Consider the following 16,738-nt stretch of genomic DNA (forward strand, 5'->3'; position numbering starts at 1 on the left):
CAGAGCTAAAGGGTATAGGTATTGGCTGCTTGTTTTAATTTTGACATACTTGTCTTTATTTAGGATATACAGGGGTGAACACAACTGGTACCTTAATTTTTTGGCTCACTGTATTTTGCTAAAAACTGCATCATGATTAGACTTACGGTTCCAGATTTTAGTGGCCATTTTAGTGTTGCTCAGAACGATAAAAAACAAGGAAGTTGAATACTCTGGATGAATACTATTATTGGCTAAATCTTAAAATCAATATTCCTGATATCAGACTCATTTTGCTTGATCACATCACAAATGTCCACGTAGTATGCAAGAATTCATTCAAATGACAAAAACCTATTCAAAAGGTGGTTTCCTGTATATAAAAATTTACGCTCAAATTACAAACATTTTGCCATCTTGCAAGCCTGCACGCTGTTTGACCTACTTGTGTTATTGGGCCTGTGTCATAGAGATTTAAATATTTTTGTAAGCACCATTCCTTAGCAGGCAAATAGCACCATTACCAAGATTTCCAGAGCCTTCCAATATGCCGATGCAATATTATTCACCGTCACTATGGCATAGAGTTATTTATAAACAAGAATAATAAATTGGCGATCAAATTGTGTTTAATGATTCATAACTTTCATTTGATATTTACCTAATTCGCTGGATTAGAGTCAGCGAGACATGTATGATTTATAGGTCACTGTATAGTTATTAAATGCTGCCAAGTTAACTGGAATTATGATGAAGTTTGATTTTCTAGTTTCAGACACTTAAGAATTGAAGGATTTAAAAATGCATAAGCCTTGATATAATTTGTCTGTAATGATTTTATGATTTTCTTCCATCATTTGGTTGCATGTGCTTAGCAGCCCGGATCTTCTAATCTAGTGGAAAATCTTTGGTGGCTTAGGCTAGCTTCAGACTCCGTGATTGTACGCATAATATTGTATGTACAATACTTTTCGTGACGCCAAAAAGTATTACACGTGCAATAAATATACGTGCTACGCATTTGAGTTCAATCAGATTAAATAACGCGCTATAACCCTGACGGTTCATTGTTTGCTAAATCCAAGCGAGGTCACCAGAAAATCTATGCAAGAGAAATTTCTACTGCTGCAGATGAAAAATCCGAGAGTGCGTTTGGAGGTTTTTTCTGCACTTTACCAGTAGCCCTAATAAATTCATAAAACAATAAAAATCAAATAAAGATTTAGGGCAAATGTTTTACTCACTGCTCATCTGATCCACTTTCCCAGGAAACTAAATACCGATACTCCTTAGTTTTTCCCTGACTTTCCAGACATAATTATGAGTAAACATCAAATTTAATGTTTACAAAACAATCAAATATATATACATTCTTTTACATTTTGTACATAAATATTGATATCAATAATGTAGGCCTACAAACATTAAAAAAGGGGGCCTAAGAGTATGTCTATTTTAATCATATACTAATTCCGCCATGCCCAAACATATCTTATTATGAAATCGTGTAATGGAACCCAAATTCCAATCAAAAATAAAAACAAATTTGTTATCAAATACACTAGGCCTATACATTGTATTATAGGAATTTAATAGATGGTTCATTTTAATAAATAAATAGATTAACACGGGTAATGGACAAGAAATATTTGGCAATACCGGATTTACCAGAGAGCCAGTGGATAAAGAAATTAATTAAAATTAAAACAAATTAAATGAGAAAATGAAAGCAAGGACATTTGGCGAAGTATTGTTTTAGAATTCAAGGAGTCCTAAATGTTATCCTGGCCCCAGGACACTGATTAATGTAAATTCGACCCATAGTTATTTTATCTACTTTTGCCAGCATTCAACCTGTTCAAAGTGATTTATGCCTATTTTTAATAAAATTCAAATCTGACGTATCAACGTTGCATCGTAACAATTATGATTCGAGACTATTTCATTTGACACGGTTGTATGGATTTCAGAAGATCGGTCCTATAATAGATATCGATTAGAGAATTACAGCAAGAGGCTTTGAGGATGCCGTAATCCTCTTGACCATCAACCAATCAGAGAGACATATTTCAGAAATATATTCGTGGGGTTGAAACTCTTTCAACCTCAACTCTGAAATATATATTTCAAGTAATCTCGTTTCACACTTTGGCTTGCAATAAAGCCACGAAGGGGCGTAATGTTAATATACGATTTCAGTCAAATATTGGTGCAAATATACGATTTCGGTCAACTATTTGGCTATCCTTTGCCCAAAATTATGAAATGTTTATTAGTAACAACAACTCTTAGGACGGTTTTCGAGTAATTTTAGCGAAATAATGAGGTTAAATAAAAGAAAACCCACTTACAATTTTGGACGCTTAACTGTGGTGTTCTAGGGAATTAAAATATCACAATTAACATGTTTAATTCAAAATCGTTGTCCTACAAGCACATGTTCAGATTGTGTGAACATTACAAATACAAACAATAAGGTTGAAAAATAAATAGCCATTTAAAAATGATTTTAAAAGATCGTCTATTTTGTAGCTTTATGACACTGAATAGGCCAAATATCTGCCTCTGACGAAAAAAAAAATGTTTTTCATGCTGATTTGTTTTTGTAACAAGTACCGTATGTCATTTCAAAAAGAAAGAAAAAAAGGAGGATATTACTTTTTAAAAACTCAACGCATTACTATTAATACGCCTATAATTAATGAATGAAAAAGTATAGAAGGCGTCGCATCCGGTTCTGATGAGGGGGAGGGGCACAAGCCGTTTCTGCAGTTTTCCTATGGGATTTTCTAATATTTCAGATCAATGGGGGGGCTTCCGTGCCCCTAACGCTACCGGTTACTGCATTAACACGTTTATGGATGTATTGTGATGATCATAAGTAGGCCTATCATAACATGCCTCAACGATATCAATATGTAAAAAGGTGTTGCAAATTCATAACACAGCGTGTTATAATGTAACGAATGCTATGCCAAAGCTTTAAAAAAATTAACAAAAATATCAGTATCAATAAAATCAGAACCAGAATAAATACAAAGGCCTACAAATAATACTTTCTAAATCAATATATGACTAAATATCAGTATAAATGAATCTCTAAATCAATTAATCAATCAGTTATCAATCAATCAATCAATCAATCAATCAATCAATCAATCAATCAATCAATCAATAAATAAATAAATAAATAAATAAATAAATAAATAAATAAATAAATAAATAAATAAATAAATAAATAAATAAATAAATAAATAAATAAATAAATAAATAAATAGGCCTAAATAGATAAATCTATAAATAAATAAATAAGATCTGAATGTGCCATTTATATTATTATTACAATTTAAATATTATTAATATTAGTATTAATACTGACGTATTATTTATAACTTTAAAAGGTGCCCATTGATTATATAATAATTCAAGTATAGTTGAATCATGGTAGGTATTATGATACCTACCATGGTTGAATACAAGAAGACATTAAAAGATGTTCATCATTCAGTGCACTCACTAAATTTAGAACTCTTAGAAATTTGGCAACTCCGTATCAATTAAGCAACCTATGATTGTAGCAAAATATATATTTTCCCGGTGCATACTATTTATTGCACGTGTAATACTTTTTGATCGTCATTTAAAAGTATTGTACATACAATATTGTACGCATAACACGGAGTCTGAAGCGCCGCTTTACTGCAGGAGATGCATTTCTTTTAGACAGCTTAAGGTGGCATTTAACCACAGCTTAAGGTGGCACTTAACCATATAATAACCTTTTTGACAGCTTCTTGGTACAAAGGGCGTGTTTATACTGAGCACCTCAAATTACCACTCTTTTATTCCCTTGCATTTTTAATCCTCTCACAGTCAGCCGGGCCATTTCTTCTGTGCTGCAAATGCAGGGTAATGGTTCACTGCCCATGTATAAAGACTACTTGACTTGTGACGTCATTGCCCGGCAGTATGTGTGAGAATTATGGCGATTTCCATTGTTCTTTGCCCTGCAATGTGTGTATACATATCTTAGTTTGCTCAGCTAGGACACATGCATTTTAAATTGCCCACCACATTTCTTATAGTACAAGAAAGCCATTGAACAGTGTAGCGGTTCGTTCAAACATATCGATATACCAGTCCCTCGCCTTTGTTGATAAACGATGATGTCAAGTGGTCTATAGTGGGGAGGACGAAAGTTCTGAGACCTTCAAATTTTGATCACTTGTGCTGTAATTTGTTACAGTTTAAGTGACTTCTTGGTGTTACCACTAAATCCTCACCGGTACTGTTTCCACTGGGCTCATCACTGTGTATTACCAGAGATGATAATGGGAATTACAGGAATTCCAGAAATTTGGCCAAAACAAATCCCGAAATGTAAAGAATTTTTTGTTTTTGTTTTTGCATTTCCAGAATTGGATGCTGATATTTTGTCATAAAAAGAGCCAAAAACTTTTAAGGAGAGGTGATAACCTGCAGCTTATTCCCCGACAAACCCCCTAAATGTTCAATACCCTCGGCCACCTGTCCAAGGACAAGATGGATTTTCAGGAATGGATATGTTGCCCATTTACATCCCTGTATAACTCACTATTAACTACCTCAAAAGGTGGTTGATGATTTATATTGCATTACCTTGTATTACCCATCAACCATTTGCTCAGTAGCAACATGCTGACAGAGACAATCTGTCAAGGATTTCAAATAGTGTACCCCAAGTTCTGTTGGTCTTGTAACAATGTCAAGGCCAAAAACTGGTAGAATAAGCTTTACTCTATTTTCTCACATATCTATCAAGTGCCACAAGATCCGATGAGTGAATTATCTTATTATCTTACAGCCTCCACAGTAAAAACTTTGTATTCATTTTCAAGAATTCACTTCTTACTGTTCACTTCACTAGTAGGCTACTTGAAGTCAATTCGCGCCCATTTGGAAGACACTGACACTATAGAGTTTTGAAACCAAAACAAAGCAACAAAACATCCAATGTTTGTTTGAGTAAATTGCAATAACCCTCTATGTTAGATTGCATCCATATTAAGTACTTGCATTAATATCAGTTAAATCAGTCATAGGATGTGTGTGTGTTTGCGTAATAGCAAGGCAAGAAGACCCTGGCTGAGTATTTTGCTATTTGATGGCCAGTCACAGCCAGGTAGTTTATTAGTGAATCCCATCTACTGCTGATAGCATCACTAAATGACCAAACATTGCTAAGATCACGTTTTCATGCCCATTGCAGTGGCAGACGTATTTGTTCAGCTTGGGCTGGTAATGGTCATGGAACAGGAAGTGACTAAAGAGTTGTCATTCGGTGTGATAGAAGATCTTGTACAATAAATAAAATGAGATCTCATCGAGGGCACTCTTTGTTGAATGAGTCGGTTAGTCATTCTTAGATCTTGAATGCATCCAGCTGAATGGATGTTATTTACAGGCAGACCTTTATGATGAAAGCTTACAAACTGTGAGAACAAAGCTAATGTTTGAATACTTGTGTGCCTGTCTCCATGTTGGCCTGCGATAATTGAAATTAATATTTGCACATTTCAGTCAAAACTTTAGTTTACGAGTTACGGGGAAATGGTTTGAGTATGTGGCTAACTAACATATAATAGCACCGAACAAAACCAAGTCAGCTTGTGACCCTTGGATCTATAATTTATACACTCACAGAAAAAAGGTTGTAAAATTTGTCCTCTATATGAAACCCTCAACAGTTCATTAATGAACCAAAAAGGGTTAAAAAAACCTTTTAAAGAACCTGAAAGGGTTCTTTCAGTTTAAAGAGGAAGCCCTGCCAGAGCAGTTCTTCTGGTGTGAACCAAACCTGCCTGGTTATCAAATTAATCAGTGACAAGGTTATTTCTGAATTTGACAGATATGCCAATTGATGTTTTAATGTTCTTGCATCACCTGTCAAATTCAGAAATAACCTTGTTACTGATTAATTTGATAACCAGGCAGGTTTGGTATACCCCAGACCTGCTGTGGCAGGGCTTTCAGTTTAAAGAATTTTTTCTTGAGGGTTCCATATAAGAGGACAAAAAGGCTTCTTTTTAAAGGCCTTTCTGAATTTTTTTCTGAGAGTGGATGTATATTCCAAAGCTAGTGTACAATATTACAATGACAGAATCTCAACTACTTCAATAAAATCAAAGAACACAGAACCTAATAGACAAAAAGAAAATCATATTGTGTGAATTTAAGAGAGAGACATGATGATTGATTCATATGCCAAATGAAACATTGAAAGGTTTCTCTAATGAATGGAGTGGGTGAGACATTGAAAATGAAGGTTTAATAATACACCGTGGACATTACCAAATTATGATATAATGTGTGGTTATTGCACTTGTCATTTTGTGTTATTATAAAATCAACAATGTATAAAGCGTTGTCAATTTAAAAAATAAATGATCCTTAATTCCGGAAATCATTCAAGTATGGAAAATGCTTTCGGAGCATTTGCAATAATGAAAGAAAAAATACATACAGGCATTCTTAATTGTGATATGTCAAGTACCATATTAAACAAATGTAACTTGAAGCTACTGTATGGGCAGTGCAAGTAAAGAAATTGTCCATGGGTCTTAGCTAGGATTTGACAAGTGGCTTCACCAAAACTGCCTTTGCAAAATTTGGCCCTGAAAACATAAACCTGACCTCTGCCCCTTCCAAGGGGTTCAGTCAGTTATAGCTATTGCTATCATAGCCTTGATTTACTTGTCTGGTCTTGTTTTGAGTTCGCAGAACTTATTCAAGCATTATTTTTAGAATTTATTATTATGTCACAAGCATTAATGTTGCCTGTCCCAGAAGCAAACTGACTGTCCACAATGACAGGTATGGTGGACGGGTAGCTAGCACCCTGAACTGATTCCATCATGATTTGGAGTTCAGTGGCACATATTGGGTTCCAAGGATGTTATAGGGAGATTCAAAATATTTAAGATTTGTAAGTGACAAATCCTTTTTTATCTGTGGTATTAGGAATCAGAATCCTACAGATGCATCTGTTCTATGAATTGTGATAACTAGGCCTATTCATTAAGCATTTATCATTAATCTAAGTATTTTATTTATCTTTTTGTTTATTTCAGAGAGCTCCAAGCACAAGCCTGTGAATGGTTCTATGGTCAGATCAAGTCACGCTTCAGAAGGTTTGGTAGTGCCAAGGTAGTCCGAAGCTTGTACAAACGCAACAGTGAAGGATGTAAGTTTTACTTCTCACTTACGAACCACTGATCGAAACGATCACAACACAAAACCTATGGCATATCAAAATTCAGAACAGGTGTATGAGCCCAGGCTTGGAACAGTAACCAATGGTTACTAACGTGCACTATGACAGTGCATGGCAGAGTTCAATGATTTGCATGATTTTTAACTTTAAGTATGTATCATTAGATTTTAAGGACTGTTAAATGTCAAAAATATCAATTCTTAATAATTTGCCATAAAATTTGTATTATATCACAAATTTAAAAAAAAAAAATTGATATCAGAAGACATTCCTCGCATTCAGAACGCAATTTGATGTGTCTAATGTGCTCTCAGGTCCCACAAAAAAATACTCTGCAATCATTGCTATCCAATCCCTTAAGTAAAGAAATTACATTTTTATGTAAAATGTCCTATCTTATCTTCAATACACCAATTTCACTTTAACCACTTGCAGACTATGTCAGCACATCTATACTACGAACAATTGTGAAAAAACTGAATTTTTTTGTTTTTTATGATTTTCTGAATGAGCAAATTGCTGAATAGGCCTTTAGCCATTTAGCCTATATACTTTGACCAAGATAAATAATCTTAACAGAACAGAAAGTAATAAAACTACAGGAGGAGTTTGATAAAATGATATTCAATTTCCCAAGTGAAAAGGAGCTTTATAAATACAAATACTGTCATCTTCCATCTTGCATGGATTATGATGCCTTATTTCAAGATGATACCACCGGATACATGATTTGTAAGATAAATCCTTAAAGACTTTATTGAATACACTTGACATTTTGCGTGAGCAACTTTATCTCTCTTTTAGCCGTTAAACCCCCTTATCAATCTTCCCTGATTTCGTATCAAATAAGAAAAACATCTCCTTCTTTCAAATTTAAATGCAATTGGATACATGTTTTGCATGTGCAGTAGAAATGTAACTATGATAGCTAGCATTGTGTCCTAGCAAACGTTGGTTATATAAATGGTATATAAAAGGTGTAAAATATTTAAAAAAAACATTAAAAAGGTTTTTGAAAATATTCTAACATAATGTTGTTTTAGTTTTGACATAATATTTGTCAAAAATATTTTACAATGACATTTTAAAAACATTTTGTTGAGTTTGTTGAGATATGCTAACATTTTCATTACTAATTGAGAGCACACTAAGACATATTTGCACTAATCTAACAAATCAATAGATTGTTTGTAGAAATATATCATTCAAGTTTTTTTAAAAATTTTACAAGTGAAGTTATGAAACTGACCCCGAAATAAACTGGACTCAAAAAGAAACTTATAATTTTTCACAAGGTCATATCTTAAAATCCTGCCCATAAAAATTAACCAAAATTGCACACAGGATTACTACTCTAAACACTGGTCAGTAACCAAACAGTTGTCCAACTGACACAACAGCAAAATGTACTGACACAGAACAGCTTCCTGGACCACATTCACAGCCCAATAATTGGCACCCAACATAAGAAATCTGTGAATAAGTGGAATAGTGTGGAACAAGACCTGTTTCTTGAAAAAAGTGTGTGAAAAGCAGAAAGCAGCCCATTCCACACTATTCCACTTACTCTTTGGAAATTATCACCTGTGTAAAGATCCTGTACGCATTCTCACAGATTTCTTTTGCTGGGTGCCAATTAGTCGCCTGTGAATGTGATCCAGGTAGCTGTTCTGTGTCAGTGCATTTTGCTGTTGTGTCAGTTGGACAACTGCTTGGTTACTGACATGTGTTTTGAGTAGAGTATCCTGTGTGTAATTTTGGTTCATCTTTATGGACAGGATTTTAAGATATGACCTTGTGAAAAATTATAACTGTATAAATTTCTTTTTGAGCCCAGTTTATAAACAAATTTGAGCTACAATTTGGTTTATGAAATGATTTACTTTTTAAACAAAAAAAGTGATTAGGAGTATAAATTTAGCCAAAAACTTTCATCAATTGCAAAGAGGATTTGTATGGTGGTACATACTAATATCTGAAATTTCCTTGCTCTATATGACTTGTCTACTTCAGGAATACTCAATCGTTGATGGATAAAAATATACCCAGTAATAAGGTGGGACTGGTGACTTAATTTGGTGTTGCAAGTGTTCTAACATTCAAAAAGTGAGATCATGTAACATCAACAACAACAACATAAGTTGGGAACCCTTCTCTGTTGTGTTTACTTGCTATTATTAGTAGGCCTAAAGTATTCATTACATATCATTCCTTTCTCTCTGTCTAGCTGATAGCGGTGGTGAACAGAGCAACAGTGATTCGGGTGTAGACCAACAACTCAGTCCTCCACCTGCTGCGTTTGCTGGTACTCCTGATGCAGATCCTGCCGTGGTCTTCATGGGTCAACAAGGATTTGTGTTAGTGTCTAATAAACAAACTAACACAGGTAAGCTTCTATTCCTTCTTCTCTTATCGACTGCTCAGTGCCAGAAGTGGGTAAGTGTAATAGCTGCCATATGCAGCTGCCAAATGGTCACAGGGCAGCTATTGCATTGCACCCACTTCTGGTACAGAGCAGTTGTTATCCTGACAACTGAGTGGTCAGACACAGATCCTTGATATTTTTGATGTCTAGAGCATCAGCAGGGGTGGGTGTGTCACCCCCATGCAAATTAGAAAAAAAGGTTGATTTTTTTCTGTAAAAGCATTAAAACAGCCATTTTTGCACACTTTTTTTGGGCCTGATCAGAAGTTGCTGTAAGTGAAATTTAGGAAATAATATGCTCTTTGAAACACAAATGCAGGGAAGCAAAACCTGAGTTTTGCAAGCAAAAAGTGTTGGTTTTAGTAGATATTTTTGGGAAAAAACTCTTATAGATCAGGTGCATGATGATCTGTGTGTCATGAGGGACTACTAGTAGAGAAGTGACAACTTGTGGCTTTGATGACCAATCTCATTTCCACACATCCATATCAGAGGGTTACTGATCAAAGCTTTTAGATATATTGTATTGAGTTTAGTTTGTATGTACAAGAAAAATTTGGTAATAATGCAAGTCAGACTACAACATATGACTTGCAGATGATCCTGGCATTTATGTAAAATTTCTAACCCGTGATTGACGTTTACTCATCCTCATCATCAGGCTGGCCGGAGGGGTTGAAAAACAACCTCTGTATGGGCATTTTAATTATTGACCACTGGTGTATTAATTAATGTTCAATAGGGAATTCGTTTTCAGCTTTTCCTCATAATGTTTTATGCATGTGGCCTTATGTACTGAAGAAATAACAAACAGGATCTGCCTGTGTAAATAGCATGCAGATGGACTGCGTTGTCTGTCGGTGCTGTCACAGAATATGTATGTTTTTAGGTTGTGAACAATATATCGTGCAATGGGGTATTCAGATCCAAGAATGTTCACATGGCTTGAAAGTGAATAGGCACTTTGAGGCATATACGCAGTTGATAAGGTAAGGTAGACTGTTTAAGGGGAATAGACTATCTTGTATTATTAAAATAAAGGTCTTACAGCTAACCTAGATGCTCTTTGGGATTCCACAGTTAGAAAACTGAAAACAAATTGCATTGCAAAAAACATTGGTTAGAAACAGTCGTTTTAGAAGAAAGTACCCAAAGAATCATTCTTTTAATCAAATTTTAGTTTTTTGCTTATGTCAGCCAAAAATGAAAAACCTTCATTCTTGATCAGGATTTGAACCAAGGACCCCAACGCTCTATCAAACTGAGATCAGGATTTGAACCAAGGACCCCAATGCTCTATCAAACTGAGATCAGGATTTGAACCAAGGACCCCAATGCTCTATCAAACTGAGATCAGGATTTGAACCAAGGACCCCAATGCTCTATCCAACTGATATCATGATTTGAACTAAGGATCCCAATGCTCTATCCAACTAAGATCAGGATTTCAATCAAGAACCCCAATGCTCTATCCAACTGATATCATGATTTGAACTAAGGATCCCAATGCTCTATCCAACTAGGATCAGGATTTGAACCAAGGACCCCAATGCTCTATCCAACTGAGATCAGGATTTGAATCAAGGACCCCAATGCTCTATCCAACTAGGATCAGGATTTGAACCAAGGACCCCAATGCTCTATCCAACTGAGATCAGGATTTCAATCAAGAACCCCAATGCTCTATCCAACTGAGATCAGGATTTGAATCAAGGACCCCAATGCTCTATCCAACTGAGATCAGGATTTCAATCAAGAACCCCAATGCTCTATCCAACTGAGATCAGGATTTGAATCAAGGACCCCAATGCTCTATCCAAATCAGGATTTGAATCAAGGACCCCAATGTTCTATCCAACTGAGATCAGGATTTGATCAAGGACCCCAATGCTCTATTCAACTGAGGTCAGGATTTGAACCAAGGACCCCAATGCTCTATCCAACTGAGATCAGGATTTGAACCAAGGACCCTAATGCTCTATCCAACTGAGACCGAGGAAGCTAATGGCATCAAAGCTTAATAATGACTATGTAGATTCCAAATCCTATTTCTCCAGCTTCTCTAGTGACAAGCATAATTCTAGCAAATTAATTACATAGAAAACAGGATGATGATAAGTTTAATACTTTGTACGCAAGGTTCACAGAACGATCGCAATTTATTCATTCCCTCGATCGTCTCTATTCTCAACAAATTAACCGTAAAGAAAAAGAAGAACTGAAAGCAATATAAATTGTCAATTCATCTGGCCCATCTTGGCTAAGCTCTATAAACACAGACATCTAGCACAAGTTTATCTTTTTCTCGTTGAACTTTAATTTGAACAGCAGACGCAACATTGCCTCGCAGTAAGCCAATTTCTTATTGAAAAGACGGCAACCTTGCCCCGAGCATATGATGAGTTATCGCTCACTTTTTCCCGCCTTTTTCAGTATTTTGTTCGAACCTGTCACTGCTATGTAGATTTCGCCTTCATGTGCCGCAGCAGCGCTCGATTCCTGCGTTATCTAACACTGGATCAGGTGATTTGATTAACACTGCAAGTGCTAAATCATTTGATTCGTATTGCATTTCAGAGACTTTCATCTCAACTTGAAAAAAAAACCATATCTTGTAGTAACTCAAGGTTTATAAGAAACGGCTTTCCAGGAGTAAAGAATCTACCCAGGAAAGAAAGTAAAAAGACACTAAGCGTAACAGAATACTTCTTGAAAATATACAGTAAATCTTTTGGTGACAGTTTTTTTAATCCTCCCAGGCAGCTCTACAGTCTCCATATCCTGTTTGTATTGTCAATTATTTTGAGCTATGATGAATAAATGAAAATGAAAGATGCAAAAAGATTCACATGTCCCAGATTGGTCAGTTGAAAATAACAAAACTTGATGATAACTTAATGTTCTGCATGCTGGCCATAGGCTTCAACATAAAAAGTCTCAAGTTTTGATTTATTTTCTCAAAATATCAAGAGCTGTGTCTAGAGCCTCTGAATCAATACTAGGCTTGTTTGTACTCATTTTAATGCATTTTACATGCTGATTCCAAATATGGTAATGCAAATGTACAATTCTGAAAATGTTTTATTAAAAAAAATTGAAACTTGTCGTCTGCAGTCAACACCTATGTGAAGAGAGTTAAGTCCAAACTTCAAAACTTCACACTTTGACTTTGATAAAAATTCTGCTGCGATGGGCTATTTCAGTTGAAATCCATACACATGCCACAGGGAGTGTGAATGTTATAAATGCAGTTACCTGAACGGGTGACTCCGTTTGAAATCTACACCCCCTGTGTAAAAGATTAAGATCATGTCATCCATATGGGGTGTCTGGAATTCAAATGGAATAGCCCAAAATTGAATTCTCAGTCAGTTACAAACTAAATATGCATGTCATGTCAGTGGATTTTTGTATACACTTTGCAAAAAACTATTATACAGCTCAAACTCAATCCAGAGTTTATAGATTCAACTTTGGTTTCAAATGTTTTTGTGAGTGAATTTTTTGTGAGTATGTCCTTGTCAGTGCAGTATGCTTGTATTGCACAAAGAGTAAGACATTCTGAGTGAGAATATGCTGCCTATATAATGAGGTTGTTCCCTGGATGGGGTGCGAGCTGATAGATAGATAGGATCTGATATGCATGGTATTACGTCTTGGGAGGAGGATAGTGAATGTGTGCTTGGTGTGATGCATCCGTTGATATGACTCGTTGAATGTCACCAGCAATAGATGCTTTGGGTTCGGTTTTAAAGGTAGAACTGCTGCTGCACAAGCAAATAACTAAAAAAATCAATGGAATCAGCTGCATAACTGTTGAATCATTGAGAAAAAAAAAAGAATCAAACCAGCTTTTATATGAGCCCACAGACAGGAACATAGCTAACTTACTATTCATATGTCACGGTAGTTTGATGTGATCATTTATTAAAATTTTCTAACAAAACATTATATAATGTTCAATTCTAGACCTGAACAATACCAACAGCTATCATACTAATATACACATATATTTTTAGCTATTTGTTAAACAGATTTTCGTTTCTTTATCAACTTATTCATCTTCTGCTTTTTGTGGTAATTTTGATTGTAAACTGTATATTTGTGTGAAAATTGAGGGCGCTGTTTACATATATTTTAAATTTAATGTAGCCAAATAATATAAGCTATTCCGTACATTTAACATGGTAACATATTTTTTGAAAATTTGCTTGGCATTTGGTACTCCTTTTCTGATGTATAATGCCACATACCAGGCTCTATACCCCTTGTAAAGAAACAAAAACACAATTTAAGATAAACAGTGCCATCAATGTTCACCTTTACTTAAAAATGACATAGTTTTACATGCCATACAACCATGATATGTATAACTGACTACTTGTATTTTGTTCTTATTAAATTTCAATGCCAATCCACAAAATGCCTTTCACATTGTTACTGTTAAACTTAATAAGTTTGCAACCATTTTAATTTTCTGAATTGTGTGCAGTGTCCTTGTTCCCAAGACCTAAGTGAAAACAAAATCAAATCATGGTAAATTTTGTTTCTTACAAATTAGGTCAGTATGGCAGAGTTAAGTGGCAAGGATTTCTTACCACTTAAAATGCATGCTGTATGGTAAATCAGTAATTGGATGGTTTTAGGATCTTTTACAACATTCACTGGGCTTTTCCCATTTAAAATCCACACTCCCCCTGTGGAAGATTTAGCTAAAGTCTTCCACACAGGGAGTATGAGTTTCAAATAGAATATACAATTGGGTAACTTCCATTTGAAATACTCACTCCAGTTGTGGATGATATAGGTAAAACCATAATACATGGGGAGTATGAGTTTCAAAATGATTAACTCTGACCAATTACATTTGAAATTCATACTCCCTCTGTGGAAGATATTTCCAAAATCTTCCACAGGGGTAGTGTGGATTTTAACTGGAATAGCCAAATGGTGTGCAAAGTAAAGTGTACATTAAAAAGATTCGGTAAAATTGCACTTCAGCTTGGCGCTGCAGTTGTAGTGGTTTTTGAGATATGCGTAAAATATATGTGATGTAATCTGAGTGAACCTGACTTAAGGCTGCAATTGAGATATGGGAACGATATAGGGAGCAAGAAACAATAAACTACATAAGAAAATGGCATGGTAAAAGTACATAACTTTACAATGAAATGTACTGAGGATATAAGGATTTCAGTAATTGTGATGGAGAAGTTAATATTAATGATATTAACTATTCCATATAAAATCCACACTACCGCTGTGGAAGATTTTGGAAATATCTTCCACAGGGGGAGTATGAATTTCAAATGGGATGAACATGTAAGGTAGTTCCATAACTGAAAGAGAAGCTTCAAAAAGTGTAGTTTTTGAATTCCATAGCAAATATTTTCCCTCCTAAGATGTATGCACCAGATTAAAAATGCTAATTTTCTTACATTATGTTAAGAAAATGTCCAAAAATATTATAAAGGGGAGATGCCTTAACATAATTGTTGCAACAAATATACTAGATAACTGTTGTATCACTGTACCAGCATCAGCAGACTGACATATTATGCCGGCCGGCATACATCCTTGTGTCGTCATTCCATTACTGTATCTATCTATAGGCCTAATTGTGTTATCTTTGTCATCACTTGTTATTCCTGGTTTCCTGTGGGTGTTACATCTTTCCTCTCTCAGTCGAAGATGACGACGACATCGATGATGATGAATCGACTACCGCATCACAGATTGGTGTTGACAAAGACATGAGTGAGTTTTGGTCAAGTATGCAGGGTGATCTGTTATGGTGTGAATGCAGAGATTTTGTGATTGGGTTTTGAATTTTCTTATTCTTAATACTCTTAAACATGTGATTGACCAAGTTTATTGTATAATTTGGGGCCAAAGAGGGTTTCAAGAACCAAATTATCTTTACATTTGCAAAAGATTGGACAGTAATTAAAAAAACCAAAAAGACAAAAACAAGTGCATTTTTGTAATTATTTTCATGTTGACTCCCTGTCTACAAGAAATTATTCCGTGATTAAAAAGTGCAAAATAATAATATCTTGTGTGGAATACTCTCCACAAGCTTGGTCACTTAACATGCTTCAGAGGGATAAAACCAGAGAAGTTTTTTTTTTTATGGACCTGTCCTGGTATTTTGAATGCATTATTTTGATTGATCTCTTTTCTGGTGACAGTTGCTAATAAAAGTTTTTAGATTTTACAGGTGCTTCTGAAATGATTGCGTTATTTTTTTTACCTTAGGTGACAAAAATAACAACCCTGTTCTATGGGTAGGGGACGGACTTGCCAAGTGCAGTCACTGCCAGGATCCCCGAAGAAGCTAAATCTGAGATGAATTTGTCTCAGAGCTAAATGACCCTAAAACATTGCAGAAAGCTTGAAAATCTTTTGAGCTTTAAAAAAACTATTTTATTTTATTTTATTTTAACTACATATTTGAACTTTTTTCAAAAAGAAAATCAGTCAAAATCAATGACAAAAAAGAGCTGTTTTTAGTCGCACACAGCTAAAAAAATCCCCAAAAATGCAAAATATGGGTCGGTTGGACCCATAGAACAGGGTTTCTTTCTGTCGCCTTATGCAGAAGTTTTGGCATGCCTACCAATCACTTTAGATACTGGGATATTATAAGCTTACTAACAAAGTTACTAACAAGGTGGAAGTTTCATTTACAATTTTTTTCTCCACCCCTAATACAGAAGGTTTTGGTTTTGGCATGCCTACACATCATGTCACTTTTAATACTGGGATCATTATAATAAGCTTGATTTCTGTTATGGTGACAGTTACTAACAAAGTGGAGGTTTCATTTACAAATAAGAATTTGTTCATTTTGTATGTTTTTTCTCCACCCTGTATGCAGAAGAAGGTTTTGGTTTTGGCATGCCTATATAGTGCAAATTTAATTGTGATTGATTTTGGAGTAGACTTTCCGATACTTCTTCCGTCTCCAAAAGCTTCCAAATAGTAATTTGGTTGTTTCTATGCTTTTGGCACAGGCTCAACAAGCTATTCCAGTTAAATCCATATACCCCCTATGGAAGATATGACCTTAATCTTCCACA

The 16,738-nt window shown here is 35.1% G+C and overlaps 1 protein-coding gene across 3 annotated transcripts in view; it reads left to right on the forward strand.

Annotated features, from left to right (window-relative positions):
• LOC140155184 (uncharacterized) overlaps window positions 1-16,738 on the forward strand; it is a 256,145-nt gene that overhangs the window by 205,068 nt on the left and 34,339 nt on the right. For all 3 annotated transcript variants that reach the window (XM_072177919.1, XM_072177918.1, XM_072177920.1), the window contains exons 4-6: window positions 7,089-7,201; window positions 9,459-9,617; window positions 15,342-15,413. In XM_072177919.1, coding sequence (XP_072034020.1) covers window positions 7,089-7,201; window positions 9,459-9,617; window positions 15,342-15,413 — 344 coding nt within the window. The remainder of the gene's footprint in view (window positions 1-7,088; window positions 7,202-9,458; window positions 9,618-15,341; window positions 15,414-16,738) is intronic.

This window comes from Amphiura filiformis, chromosome 6 (assembly GCF_039555335.1).
Source record: "Amphiura filiformis chromosome 6, Afil_fr2py, whole genome shotgun sequence".
Lineage (NCBI taxonomy): Eukaryota > Metazoa > Echinodermata > Ophiuroidea > Amphilepidida > Amphiuridae > Amphiura > Amphiura filiformis.